This window comes from Mus pahari, chromosome 1, assembly GCF_900095145.1.
Source record: "Mus pahari chromosome 1, PAHARI_EIJ_v1.1, whole genome shotgun sequence".
Lineage (NCBI taxonomy): Eukaryota > Metazoa > Chordata > Mammalia > Rodentia > Muridae > Mus > Mus pahari.
In genome coordinates this window covers 71,305,839-71,319,486 of record NC_034590.1, presented here as the reverse complement: position 1 = coordinate 71,319,486, position 13,648 = coordinate 71,305,839, and the positions used below count along the sequence as shown (strand labels likewise).

Genomic DNA, 13,648 nt, shown 5'->3' with positions numbered 1-13,648 from the left:
CAAGAATTTCATAAATTCATTGTTTTTAATAGCTGAGTAGTACTCCATTGTGTAAATGTACCACATTTTCTGTATCCATTCCTCTGTTGAGGGTGAGATGGATCTTAAAGGTGGCTGAAGACTAAAGGCCGAGTAACACCCAGGACACCATAACGGAGACATCGCCTTGATTTTTTTCCCCCAGAGTCTCAGAGGTTATCCTGAACTTTTGATCCTCCTGTCTCAGCCTTCAAGTACTGAGATTACAGGCAGGCACTACCATGTTCAGTTTCTGTGGTGCTGGGCTGAGGTAACCTAGCGAGACAGCTCTAAAATGCTAAAATTCAAATTGGCTTTTATTCCATAGCCAGTGAAAATCACTTTAAAAATGAAGGCAAAATCAAGCACTGTGGGAGCTCTAAAGCAGAGAGGCCTGGGTACTAGCAGGTCCCCAACTCTGAGACCTTAGAGGAAGCCCTCAGGCTTGGGAACTGCCCCAGTAAGAGCCCGGATGAGAGAGAAGGAAGTGCACGAGATGAGCAAGTAGGCAGGGCAATATCTAAGACTATCTTTGCTAAAATTCTTCAAAGCAAGGCCATTGTGTGTGTGCATGGTTGGCAGAGGAATGTGTCTGTGTGCCAGAGGCCGATGCAGGGCGCTTGCTTTCCTTTATTGGCCTCTGCCTTATCTGTTCAGCCAGAGCTGTTCCCTGAGCTCAAATTTGTGTTTGGTGACCTCCCAGGATCCCTTCTATGTGGTGTGGAGGATCTCAACTCAGGTCATGCTTGTCAGCAGAACCTATTCCATGGAGGCCACTTTTAAGACTTTCAGAGACTTTAAAGTTTGAGGTGATTATGTAATTCTTATAAATCTAAAGTAAATGTAAGACACTCAAAGTTCTGATAACCCATGGAAAATTATTTCAGTGCTTTAAAATTTTAATTTGAAAAAAAAAATGTTTCTCTGAACTTTGGATGCCTGTCACTAGTGTCAAACTGTACACAGAGCTGTTAAAGAATGGTGGTGTTTATTTGGGACTAAGCAGGAAGCACTGTAGTGTGAACATGTGTGTGAAGGGAACCACGGCACCCAGAGTGGCCTTCCCATAGTGGCAGTGCCACTAACAATTCCATAAGCTCAGGCTGAACTCTGACCTGGGAATGAGAAGGATTGCTAGTGGGTAAACAAAAGTGTAAAGTTGGCATTCCTCGGAAACTCAGAAAGTGGGCTTCTGTCAGGAAAAGCCATTACTTTCCTTATGTGCCCCGATAGCCTACAACTCCCAGGCTCCTGGCACCTAGTTCCCTATTAACACACACACACACACACACACACACACACACACACACACACACACACACACCTGTAACACACATCAAAGTCTCCCCCCCCACCCCCCAGCTCCTGGGCTCTTCTGCATAGCAGCCCCCCCCCTTCCAGCTTCCATGCTTCCTCCTTTTGCAAACCTCTTTAAAACTGGCACGCCTTTCCTTGTCTTTGCTATTCTCGTCTCTGTCCCACAGTTTGAGCAAGTGTGTCCACCCAGAGTGGTCTTGTTTGTGGTCTCCCTTGCTTACAGGGAGCTTCTAAAGGCAACAAAAAAGATATTCATTCAAAACAATCCTGGCTCCAAGGACTAATAACGAAAGCTGTCTGTCCAAGGGCTAACGATAAGGGCGGCCCCAGGCCGGTGCTGACTCGACAGTGCTGGGCAGATTTCCTCACTCAAGTCTTTCTGTGTGAGGCTGCGCTTCAAGGTATCCATTTGTGGTAGTTCTTGATATCAGGCACTCATGCACAAGATCCTCTTTTTAAAAATTTTCTACTTTATCATTAACATTGCTGGAGTAAGACATGGCAACTCCATTTTGGTATGTTTCACACTAGTGCTTAAACACACAGGCAATCTAACTTCAGCACCAGCAGGCTTCCAGCCAAAATCTGTCTCCTTGGGTTTCTTGGCCCAGAACCTCCCAGTGCTGAAACTGGGCAAACTGTGATGACACTGGCTCTCCTAACTGGGACCCACACTGAAGTCCTAAGGACAGAAGTGGTCCCAAGGACAGCTGTGCTATGGGCAAGCCCAGGAAAGGCAAGAACTGCATAAAGCTCATCTTCCTGAAACTCAGTGTGCCCTTTAAGGGCAGGGAGATTCTCATCTCTTCCTTCTCCCACACTGTCTAGAAAAGGCCAAGACAGTCTGTCCCTGGAGGAGGAACCACGTCACAAAGGCACAAATACAGAAACAGGAACATCATTTTGGCTGGCAGTTTTGTCACAGTGGCTTGTGGAACTCTTCCTGAGGTGCATGACTCGCTGACCCTTCACCCACTTGGCTGGCCCAGAGGGTGGCAGGGCGATGGATTCAACTGTGCCTACTCAATTCTCACCCTCATCCATTAACCACCCGTTATTAGCTTGACGTTACTTAGAACAAAACTGAGACTCAGTAAGGTCAAGCCACAGACCTAAGCTCCTTTGCTTACTCACTAGCAGGTTTACTTCCATGGGTGCTGTATTCCAAGCTCACGCTCAGCCCCCAAAGCCTAGTGCAAATGTCTTAGCCATGTGTGCACTGTCAGAAGAGGTAAGAGGACAGAAGTGAAGCAGAGGAGGAACAAGACCATGCATGACAATCCCTGAGGGAGCAGCACCTCTGCCTCTGGAAGCAATGTAGGGAGGCAGGTGGGACCTCAGATCAAGCTATTCTCCAAACATGTTTTGGAAACACACTGGGGAGGCTGGAGAGGGGGTTAGAAAGCCAATGAATGGTTCAGACGTCTCAAGGCTTCTTTTGAGACCCATCAGAAGGCCCAGGGCAGGAGTTTTATGCCAGCTAGAGGTCCAGTCTCATAAGTAAAGCAAAGCAAAACAACACACACACACACACACACACACACACGAGAGAGAGAGAGAGAGAGAGAGAGAGAGAGAGAGAGAGAGAGTTGCAGTTGCTCTGAGCCTGCATAGTTGTGGTTTCGAAATTCCCCCCCCCCCCAAGGTTCATGTGCTGGAGGTTGGAGTCCCTTGCTGATGGCACTATTTTGGTAGATTCCGGAAGTTTCAGGAAGTGGGGCCTGGCTTGAGGGAGTAGATGAGCCTTGGGTTACATTCAGCTCATTGGTCCGTCCCTGTTTACCTGCTTCTGTCTGCTCTAAGGTGGGCAGCTTCCAACGCATCGGTGCAGCCCAGGACTACAGACTGCAGTCTCTGAAGTAAGCCTTTTCCCCTTTAAGCTGCCTGTCTGGTAGCCTGCCACAGTGCTAACTTTGACATATGCATTTACTAAATGGAGATAATTATCTGGCTATCCCACCCAGTTGCTCGGAGTTAAAACAGTCTGTGTACGGTACTTAGAATGTCTAAGTGAAGAAAGCATTGAACAGGAGCAATCAACAGTGAACAGCAAACACATTTTGTTTATAACTTATATCTGTCTTTGAGAGCTCTGGAATGGCTGCTCTGTCACCTACACACCAGTCCCTGGCTCCTTTCTCTACTACACTATCTGGTGCTCTCTCATTTAAATGTGGCACTCTACATATTTGTTCTAAATTATGTCATGCCCTCCCCAGAGGGCATCCAATGAGGTAAAGCAGTCAAGTGGCCCTGGGAACAAGGCAATGTAGCCTGGGGTAGGGTCACCAGTATGGCTGGTCCTTGAACAGCTCCCTTTCTCTCTCTTTAAAGAAGGATGAGCTCACACAGTCCAGGCTAGAACTTCTGACACTCTTGTTTTCATCACATGCTGGAGTCACAGCCTCTGACACCATACCTGGCTGGCTAGCTTCTTGTTTAGGATTTGTATTACATAAAAACAGATAATTTATCTATATAATTGATATGTATAGACTATCTCTATATAACAGTCATATCAGGATATTATGGCCATGATTTTTGCTCTCTGCAATGAAGACCAGGTGCTATGTCAGAGAAGACAATGGAGAACTAAGCTATTCACATGTCTCAACTGCCTGCCGTTCATGAATGATGAATAGTTATGATGGTGTTTTGTAAACAGCAACTCGGCATACTGCTTCTGTAATCCCGCTCTTCATCCAGATCTGACTGGGCTGTCATGGTCCCCTAGGGATGCACCTCTTATTTGTGGTGTCCTCTGCTGTGGGTACCCCACTTGCTTGGCTGCCAGTGAGGGGACTCTTGGGCTATTTTCCAGGTAAGCATAAAGAGTTACCTCTTCTCCAGGGATGGCCCAGAGCGGCCTTTGTGCTGTACACTTTCAGGGGAGAGATGCTGATGCACGGAGGAGATCAGTGGCTGCTCTTACCTGGTCAGCTGTGGCTGCTGGTGGCAAACCTGGAGAGTGTGAGATCATGCGGAGAGAGGCCTCCAGTTGTTGGGGAGGCAAAAAGAAGTTGGGCACCACAACAGGTTCTGGGCTGCAATGGTAGTTAAGGAATAAAATACCTAGAAGTCTACCCTCCTACCAGACCATCACCCAGGGAACACAGTCATATCATCCGCTTCTCCCTCATCCTACTCCCCATCCATGAATCCCTGGCACAAGGGGTTCCTTCTGGTTCCTCCCTCACTGGAAGACCCTGCCCACTCCTAACTCATCTTTCCTCCTTCCCTTCCCTCTCTTTCTTTGGTCTCTACTGTAATGAGTTCACATCCCAACCTCCTCCAGGAAGACTTTTCCTCTTAGTCACGTGGTCCCCCTTTCTTTAATTCTGAAAGTAGTCTGTAACACAGGAGAATGTTCAATTATTAAAACATTTTTTTCAAATTATCATTTTCTGTGTATGGGTGTTTTCTCTGTATGTATGTCTGGGTAGCACATGCATGCCTGGTGCTCAAGGAGGCTGGAAGAGGGCATCAGATTGCCTAGATCTGGAGTTACAAACAGCTGTGAGCAAATATGTGAGTGCTATGAATTGAATCTGCTCTTCTGGAACAGCAGTCTGCTCTTAACCACTGAGGCACCTCTCCAGTCCCTCAATTATTTAGTTTCATAAGACTTTCACATCTCCTTCAACATTCCTCAAATTTCTCAATTGTGTTTTGCTTCAGTTACCCCAGTACCTGCCTAGAGCTTGCAGGAGGCAGAAGGTTGCAAGGGTTGAGCACTGGCTGAGGGCCTGCTGGATAATGATGATATACAGACACAGGGAGAGTGGGCAATGCCTTGACCACAGAGGTGGCTGGTACTGGGATGAACAGTCTACTGGCTGTCCTCTGATCATAGTAAAAATCCAGAGCTGGTGGAGGGAGGGCGGGGAGTATAGCTGGCCTGCCCGATCCCATGATTTCTATAAGGTCTGGGCTGTAGCTCTGATTCCACTACCCTGGTAAGCGGCTGCAGGAAGCACGCTCTCTACAAGTATCTGTTGAGTCACAGCACTGATTCAGATTGCCTTAATCTGAGGTAGATGGAGGAGGCTGCTGTGGTGCTATTTTTTTTTAGGATTTCTGTTTAAGCAGCTAAATATGGCTCTGACTTAAATTCATTTACTCAGCTTTCCACTGTATTGTTTTCCTCTTTATGAAGGTTGGCCTCCAAGAGGGCAGAGAAGACGTCATTTTCATAACCCTATTCCTATTACCTAGCATAGTACTCGGGACAGAACAAATGTTCAATATATACCTCCTGAATGGATGACTGCACCCGTGTACACAAGCCTTTGACTTTCCTAGAGAGGTGGGGTGGAATAGAGGCCCCAGCGGAATCGAGCCCTCTGACTCTGGCTGTCTCTGGAACTGGAGTTGGGGCTGGGCCTGTTCGCTGGTGCTGCTCTTACCACTCTGAGCCAGCAATCAGTTGATGTTGGGGAAGCAGTGGCATCGCTGGGAGGTGTCAACTGGCCCTGAACACAGCTCTCCTTAGCCTGCCCCTTTCTGCTTGGATGACCACCTACTACTTTAAGGCTCTTTTTCCTCAGTGTTCCTAGAAGGCTAACCCTGTCCTCTTCCCATCCCCACTGTGAATTCCCTGCTAGTTATAACTCAGCTGACCATCAGGAGTAAGAGATTATATAGAAAACCTGCTTAGAACAGCAGCTGACATCATAAACCTGCCGCTCTGTGGTACCAGGGTTTAGGGGACGGTGCCCACTGTAGCTGTCCTCTCCACTAGTTCCCTTAGCCACTGAAATCTCATCTTCTCCTACCCCTGCCAGTCGTCCTAAGTTCACAGGTCCTCCAAAGGAGCCACGGTCTCTGCAGTTACCCCCAGCACCTCACAGCTCTGCTCTTTGGCTGTCTTCATATTTAAGGCTCACTTGACCCTCTGCCTGCGACTGAGGACTGCATTTCTTCCCGGATGCCTCTTGGGCACTTGTTCAACACGGAAATCTCTTTCCAAGACTGTCTGTGCTTCTCTATCTAGTAAAGACATTGCCAACTTATAACCTGGGACAGAAATGTCAGTCACGCTTCAAATTTCCCTCTTCATCCCCACTCTTCTATCTGATCCTGTATCTTCTCTCCTCTTCTAACACTCTATGCTTTAGGCCAGGTGTTCTCCATCTTTTCCTGGTACGAGTTTCCTGGGTGGTCTCCTGGTGTTTGCTTTCTTTCTTCCTTTTGACAGTATTTTTCCCAGGCTAACCTTGAACTCCTGACTGTTCTGGACAGCTTCTGACTGCTGGCATTACAGGTGTGCTCCACCACACCAGCAGACTTACTCCTAACATCGCTTCCTGATACTCTGAGCAGCCTAAAGTCCCCACTTCCTGCTCCTATCTCTCATCAAAGTACTTGGAGCAACTGCCTGTTTACCTGACTTTTACCAGACGATGGGAGCTGGAGGTAGGGATTAATTCCAACCTGTCCTTGGTACTCAGTGCAAGGTCTGGTGAGAATGGACGGCTTGAGCTCAGGCAGCCTGAGGGCCTGGGCACATGTGGCAGCTCTTTTCCTGACATATAACTACACCGACAGCAGCAATGTTAGGTGCTTCACCCAACATAAGTCTGGGGAGCAACTTCACCCAGAGGTGGCCTGCTGGGAGGGCCTAGACGCCAGCCACAGGCCCTTCTCCATCCCTACCACAGTCCTTTTGTTTTTCTCTGATCTGTATCATGAATCACATGTGTGTGTGGGGTTAGGGGTATGGCTCAGTTGGTAAAGTGCTCACTGTGCAGGACCTGAGTTTGGAACTCCAGCACCTAAATAAAAAGTCAGGTATGGTGACACCTGCCTGTAATTCTAGTGCTGAGGAGACAAAGATAGGCGGGTCCCCGGAGCAGCTCTGCTGAATTGGTAAGTTCCAGGTTGAGTGCAAGACCCTGTCTCAAAGGATAGGGTAAAGAATATGGAGGTCCTAGCCCCCACATGTACCAGCACAGACATGCAGTGAGCATGCACAGTGTGCATACACATGGACATGCTCCAGTACAGACATGCAGTGAGCATGGACAGTGTGCATACACGTGGACATGTACAATGAATACACCACATGCACACAAACATGAATTAATGATTTATACAAATATTTCCATTCATCCGATTCTATCTTATGGAAATATGACATTTCAGTTTAATCTGTATTAATGGTTTCTATTTTGCAATGGTAGATTAGGGAGAACAGGGAAAAAAAAAAAGACATTGACCCGAGGAGCTTGTAAGTCTGGTGGGGTAGGGATCACTTCCTCCATTTGATCTGAGAACAGGCTCAGAAAGGCTAAATCTGAATTCATAGAAGTAATAAGATGTGGGGCCTGAGGGGCCAAAGTCAGGCCCCCTGACTTTAGGATTCAAAGATCTTCTATCAGAAAGCAGCCTACTTCATTGGCCAGTGGAGCTCAGTTGGTTAAGTGCTTACATGAAGGCTGGAGAGATGCTTCAATGGTGAAGAGCACTGGCTGCTTTTCTAGAGGACTTTAGATTCAATTTCTAGTACCCACACAACTGTCTATAAATTCCAGTTCCAGGAGGATCCAGCACCCTCTCTGGCCTCCATGGGCACTGCATGCACATGGTAAACAGACATTCATGCAGGCAAAACATACATAGACATAAATTAATAATGAATGAATCTTTAAACAAAAATCACTAAGCCTGTTTCCTCACATGCAGAGCAGATGATATCTAAAAGACTTGTTGTGACAAATTAAAAAAGAAATTCTTAGCATATAATAAATGCAAATCAATGATAATAGTATACATGCCCACTAGCTCCTGGCTCCCCTTTTATTTCAACTGAGGTCCTAAGCCCTGTCTTCAGAAAGGGAACTGCATATCTTTAAAGTGGAGAAGTCAGACAGTCAAGTTTACTACAAATGTACTAACAGCCAAGCCCCCAAGCCTCATTCACTGTTTTACACCTGAAGGGGCAGGTATCAATGGTAGATTCTATTATTATTATTATTATTATTTTTTTTTTTTGACAAGGTCTTGCTATGTAGCCTAGACTGATCTAGAACTCACAGTTCTCCTATCTCAGCCCCACCAAGTGCTGGGATTATAGGCATGGGCCACCAACCTGACTTCAGTGGTCAACTTATAGTACTAGTCATGCAAGTGAGTCTTCTGAAGGAAGCGCCTTCCCATACACAACACCCTCCAGTGCATTCCACAAGGGCCACAGGTCACACCCACTTTCTGTTAGCCTAATACCAGCATCCAAATGCCCAGGGATGGATGGTCTAAGTACCTGCCTGTGAGAAACAGCAAAGGATACAGAAGGAGCTTCTGCCTTGTGGACACCTCTGACCCAGTTGGTACCTGCTTCTGCCTCACAGCAGGGGAGTCCACGTAGTCTTTTCTTTTGCTTTGGGAGGGTAGGTGTAGAGGAAACTTCTCAAAGCTTTCAGAAGAGTCACTGTACTCACTGGAGAAAGCCTCACTCTCAGCCAGGATCTCTGGCCTGGGCTTCCTGTCCTGATTTATCTGCGATGAGCGCCATCCAACAGAATCGCTGCTCTCTTGGGCTTCTGAGAATGTTAGGTTTGGGACAGGCTGAGGCTTGGTTGAGGCAAGGTCTTCAACCTCAATCTTATAGGCTCCACCCTCACAAACAACACTTTGGCTAGGAGAGCCTTGTGCAGATTGGGGGCTGACTGTCTTTTGAGGGCTACTTTTGACCTTCAGCTCCTCTCTGGGGAAAGGTTCTGGAGGACAGGAGGGGCCTTCCCTTTGTACCTCACTGGGCTGAGGGCTAAGGACCTCACTCATGTCTGACATGAAACTGGACCAGGGGCTAGTTTTGTCTGTCACTGTGGTTATTTCATTTAGGGTCCTGGGCTCAATAATGTCTTCCTCATAGTCTTCATCACTGTAGTCTGGGCCTACCTCCGTGTCATCGCTGCTCTGCACCCTCGGGATGGGCACTGTCTGCTCCAGTGACTCACGGAGCATCCCTCCTCCCTTGGAAGGCTCTTCAACAGGGGGAGGCAGGAAATGTGTGCTCGCCTCTATAGCTCCTGCCAAAGGCTCCTCCAGTGTGCTGCTTCCTTCTCCAGCAGCTTCGTTGTCCTGAACATCTGGGAGGGTGGCGACTGCTCTGCTTCTACTCCTGGCTTGCTGAGAAGTCAAAGCTGCTTGTGAAGCTCTGGCGATAGTCTGCAGATCTGAATAGTAACAGAGATCACTCTCACTGTAAGGCAGGGCTGCAGACCACTCAGGTTCCCATACCGGACTCAGCTTCACAAGTACCCTTGTGAGCAGACTTTAAACAAACCTCACGATAGTTAATTCACCCAGGAGTCAGTGAAACTACGTTCACAGCAGTACAATTTCTAGTACTTTATTCTAATATTAGAGGGCTGAAATCTAATCTATTTGTTGTTGTGGAGACACCTGTGGAAGTGCTCATGCTCAGATCTCTCGGGAGCTGGGTCCTGAAGGGCATGCTCACGCTTCCATTTACGTCAGTAATCACCTATATGAAAACCGAAACGAGAATCCACTCATTCACCTATTCCATGACAGTCACTAAAACTAGCTATCTTATGTGGAAAAGAAAAGCAAGGAGAGCTTAGTAACGCATAACAAAAGAAAATAATGGGGTAGCAGGGCTTTGAAAAGAACATGGGCTTTGGGTCCAGTGTCTATAGTTTGTTTGCGGGCACAAGCAAACTAAACTGTCCTCTTTCTTTCATATGTGACCAATACCAGCTACTTCCCAGGCTTGAGACTGAGAGAGATGGGCCCATACCCTGCATGGTACATATGCTGGCACTTAAGAGAAGGAACTAGTGAACTCTATTTTTGGGTGAAATGAGGATGTATAAATTAATAAACAAGTTGGAATAATAGTTCATGACTTCAGTTTTAGCTATTCTGAAAGCTGAGGCAAGAGGATCACTCTGAGTCTGGAACTATCCTGGGTAACAGAGCAATCTCTCACTTCAGAAAAGGACTAGCAGCAGCAACAACAAAGACAGTAAATAATACGTTGGCATGATTGGTTTAGAGAAAGTGTCAGAAACTAGCGATGGATTTGATTTCCAGGGCTAAGGGCCATCCCTTCTCCCTGGCAGAGGTTACCTAACAGGCCTTGTTTAGCACAGCCGCCATGTTCAGACATCAGGAGAGCGTGCCTATGTGTGAGCGCACCTGTAAACAACAGGCAAGGCAGACTTACTTGGCCCTGGTCTTTGGTCGTATTACTTACTATCTTGGAACAATTCTCTTTTAATAAAGCAGTGTATCTTCAATGCTTCCTGCTCATCTCATCTCTAGGAAGCCTGCCCAGATGGACCAGCCATGAAAGCTCCACTGTGTGGCCATGCTCTACGAGGATGCACATGACAACACACTACTGTGTAAAGCTGTCTCCCCTATCCCTTGTGAGTGCCCATATGTCTGTCAGCAAAGGCTCACTACACAGATGCAGGATGCAGGGGACCTCACCTGTGACTCCCTCATACCCACTGGTCTAGGGGCCTCTTCAGAAGTGTCCTGTGTATAATGAACACAGGGCAGGCTTTTTTACGTTTGAGCTGTTTCCCCGAGTAATCAGTTCTTACTCTATTATTTCCTTGCTAAGAACTCCCTTTTCTTTCTCCCTCTTTCTTTCTGAGGCACTGTGGTGGAACCTAGGGGCAAACACATGTTTGGCCACTGACTTGCACTTGCATTTTCTTTCCAGGTAAGCATTAAATCCAATTTGGCTTCAAGGCCAGCTTTAACCCTTCTATTCTCTTACGATATCTCTGTAAGGGGATTCTCCTATCAGTAGCCACATATACCCTGATAAAACCCCTCTCTTTTTTCCAACATAATATTTTTAATGATTATATGGGAATTTCAAGTCATGCACCCCTGCACCCCAATCACATTCACTTCCCAGCTGTCCCAGGCCCCCTACCTTCGTGACAATCCCACACCCAAAAGAAGGAAAAACAAAAACAAAGACAAAAATAAAAAAACAAGTCCAATCTGTGTTGCCCGTATACTCACTGGAGCATGGTCAGACTCCTGGTGGCCAGTCCCTTAAAGAAAACTGAGTCCTTCCTCATCCTCACCCCGCCAGAAACCGTCAACTGGGGAGACTCCAATGTCCTTATCATAGTTTTTAAGAGTTCTCTGGGATGGAGCCTTGCTTTTGTTTCATCTGAATGGTTTCTTTCTTGGGAGAGGTTTCTTTGGCTGACTACAGGGTATAAGTTTATGACGGCAGACAACTAACTATCTGGCTTGGCTGAGATGGATATGGGCATATTGTCCACCACAGAGAAGACAGATGGCTTTCAGGACATGCACGGTTTTACCCTTCTGTACCTACAACACCAATATTCAAGCAAAGTGAGAATTGCTCTAAGGGACTTTTTGGAAAGGTAAACTATAGAGCCATGCAGAATCTTATACAGTGCTTTTTAACTGTGCAGACTTGGTTCTGGATATGTGGGCACATGCCTGTAGTCCAGCATTTGGAAGGACAATGCAGGAAGATTACCGTGAATCTGAGGCCACCTGCACCACACAGTGAGACCATGCCTCAAAGTCAGCTAATCAACCAACCAACCAACCAACCAACCCACCAACCAACCAACCAAACCAAAAACCCCTTGCACACTCTGGACTCCGGGATTAGAACTTGAGGGAGCCATCATCTAATCCCAGCCTGTTGTTTTTGGTTTGGGGAAATCTCAAGAAAGGCAAGCGCATGCCTAGTGTCCATAGCAAAGTGGTGGCAGAAGCCAGGCACCTGGGGTTCCTGCCTCTCAGCCTAAGGCTCTGTCTACTGCTCCACGCTCCTGTCCACACCACTGTCCTTTCCTTTAAAGGAAGATGGTAAAGAAAAAAGAAGATGTGAAAACTGTTGTCTGTCTCTGTCATGGAGACCTATCTGAGGGTAGACCTTCAACGGGCTTTGACCTGGCATCTAGTGACCAAAGCTGACTAGCAGAAGCAGCTCTGAGCTGTACCTGAGATTAAGGAGCTGACTTGCAACACCAGGTTACTGGATTTCTCCAGGATGCACTGGCTCTCGGGGTCTTGGTGTTCTAGCGTTCCTGTGCCCACAGGGTCCCTGTGGCTCTCCTGGCTCTGTGAGACAGCAGTCGAGCTCTGAGAGGAGAAAGGCAGGAACGGCTTGCTGAGCTTCTGGTTGAAGTATTTCTGGATCTCATCTAGCTCACTCAGATTCTTCCTGGGGAAAGGAGAGGGAGACAGAGGTCGTTCACAGTTATTACAAGAATCTTCGTCTGACACTTGAGCAGGGCTGTCCACTGCTCCCCTGGCTTAGTACTGCATAGACCTTCTATTCTCTTCTACCTGCCATTTACCCCTCACCCTCCCGCTGCCAGAGCCAACTTTGTCCCCTGTCTGACTCATTCTTCTGATATCTAGCAACTTTCTCAGAAGGAACCATTCTTTTTGCTAGGATGTTTCTTTATTTCATTTTTTCAAAGACAAGGTCCTGGAACTTGCTAGTCCTGCCTCAGCTGAGAGGACAAGCAATCGTCACTTGTCTCAGGTGTCACACAGCCATCCTTAGCCGTCACTGTCGCAGGCCTCGCTTTGCCTGACTCCGGTTGGCTCCAGGACTCCATCTCAGGTTTTCCTGTATTTCTCCATCGCTGCACCCGCTGACTTCAGATCTACTTCCCCATGCACTGTGACTCAGTGATAACTCCCTACACCTACTATACCCACCCATCAGAGTGCTTAGCACAACACAAATGACCATGGAATGAGTAAGTAACATGAATGAGCAACTTAAAAAAAAAAAATCCCATTTTCTGTCCCACTACTTTCCAATAAGGAATCACACCAACTGTCTTCTGTATAGGATTTTGTTTTTAAAACACTACCTTTGTAAGCCGGGCCTGGTGGCGCAGGCCTTTAATCCCAGCACTCGGGAGGCAGAGGCAGGCGGATTTCTGAGTTCGAGGCCAGCCTGGTCTACCAAGTGAGTACCAGGATAGCCAGAGCTACACAGAGAAACCCTGTCTTGAAAAACAAAAAAAAAAAAACAAAACCACTACCTTTGTAATTCTCAGCTAGCCACTTGAAATCAGTAATTATTACTTCTGTGGTGAAGATTCATTAATTCATTCAATGTATACGCGTACACTGTACCTGTCTTCATACATACCAGAAGAGGGCATCTGATCCCATTAAAGACAATTGTGAGCCACTATGTGGTTGCTGGGAACTGAACTCAGGACCTCTGGAAAAGCAGTCAGTGCTCTTAACTCAAGCCATCTCTCCAGCCTTATTACTTCACAAATAAAGAATTTCAGGCTCTGAGGATTTA

General features: G+C 47.0%; 1 protein-coding gene across 3 annotated transcripts in view; it reads right to left on the bottom strand.

The window, feature by feature from the left end:
* Nucleotides 1–13,648, bottom strand: part of C2cd3 (C2 domain containing 3 centriole elongation regulator) — a 103,745-nt gene that overhangs the window by 7,365 nt on the left and 82,732 nt on the right. For 2 of the 3 annotated variants that reach the window (XM_021219180.2, XM_029542617.1), the window contains 3 exons: nt 12,315–12,538; nt 8,624–9,512; nt 4,268–4,379 (listed from right to left, as the gene is read on the bottom strand). In XM_021219180.2, coding sequence (XP_021074839.1) covers nt 4,268–4,379; nt 8,624–9,512; nt 12,315–12,538 — 1,225 coding nt within the window. Of the gene's footprint in view, nt 1–4,267; nt 4,380–8,623; nt 9,513–12,314; nt 12,539–13,648 lie in introns of those variants that run through there. The other variant, XM_029542648.1, reaches the window with a different exon arrangement.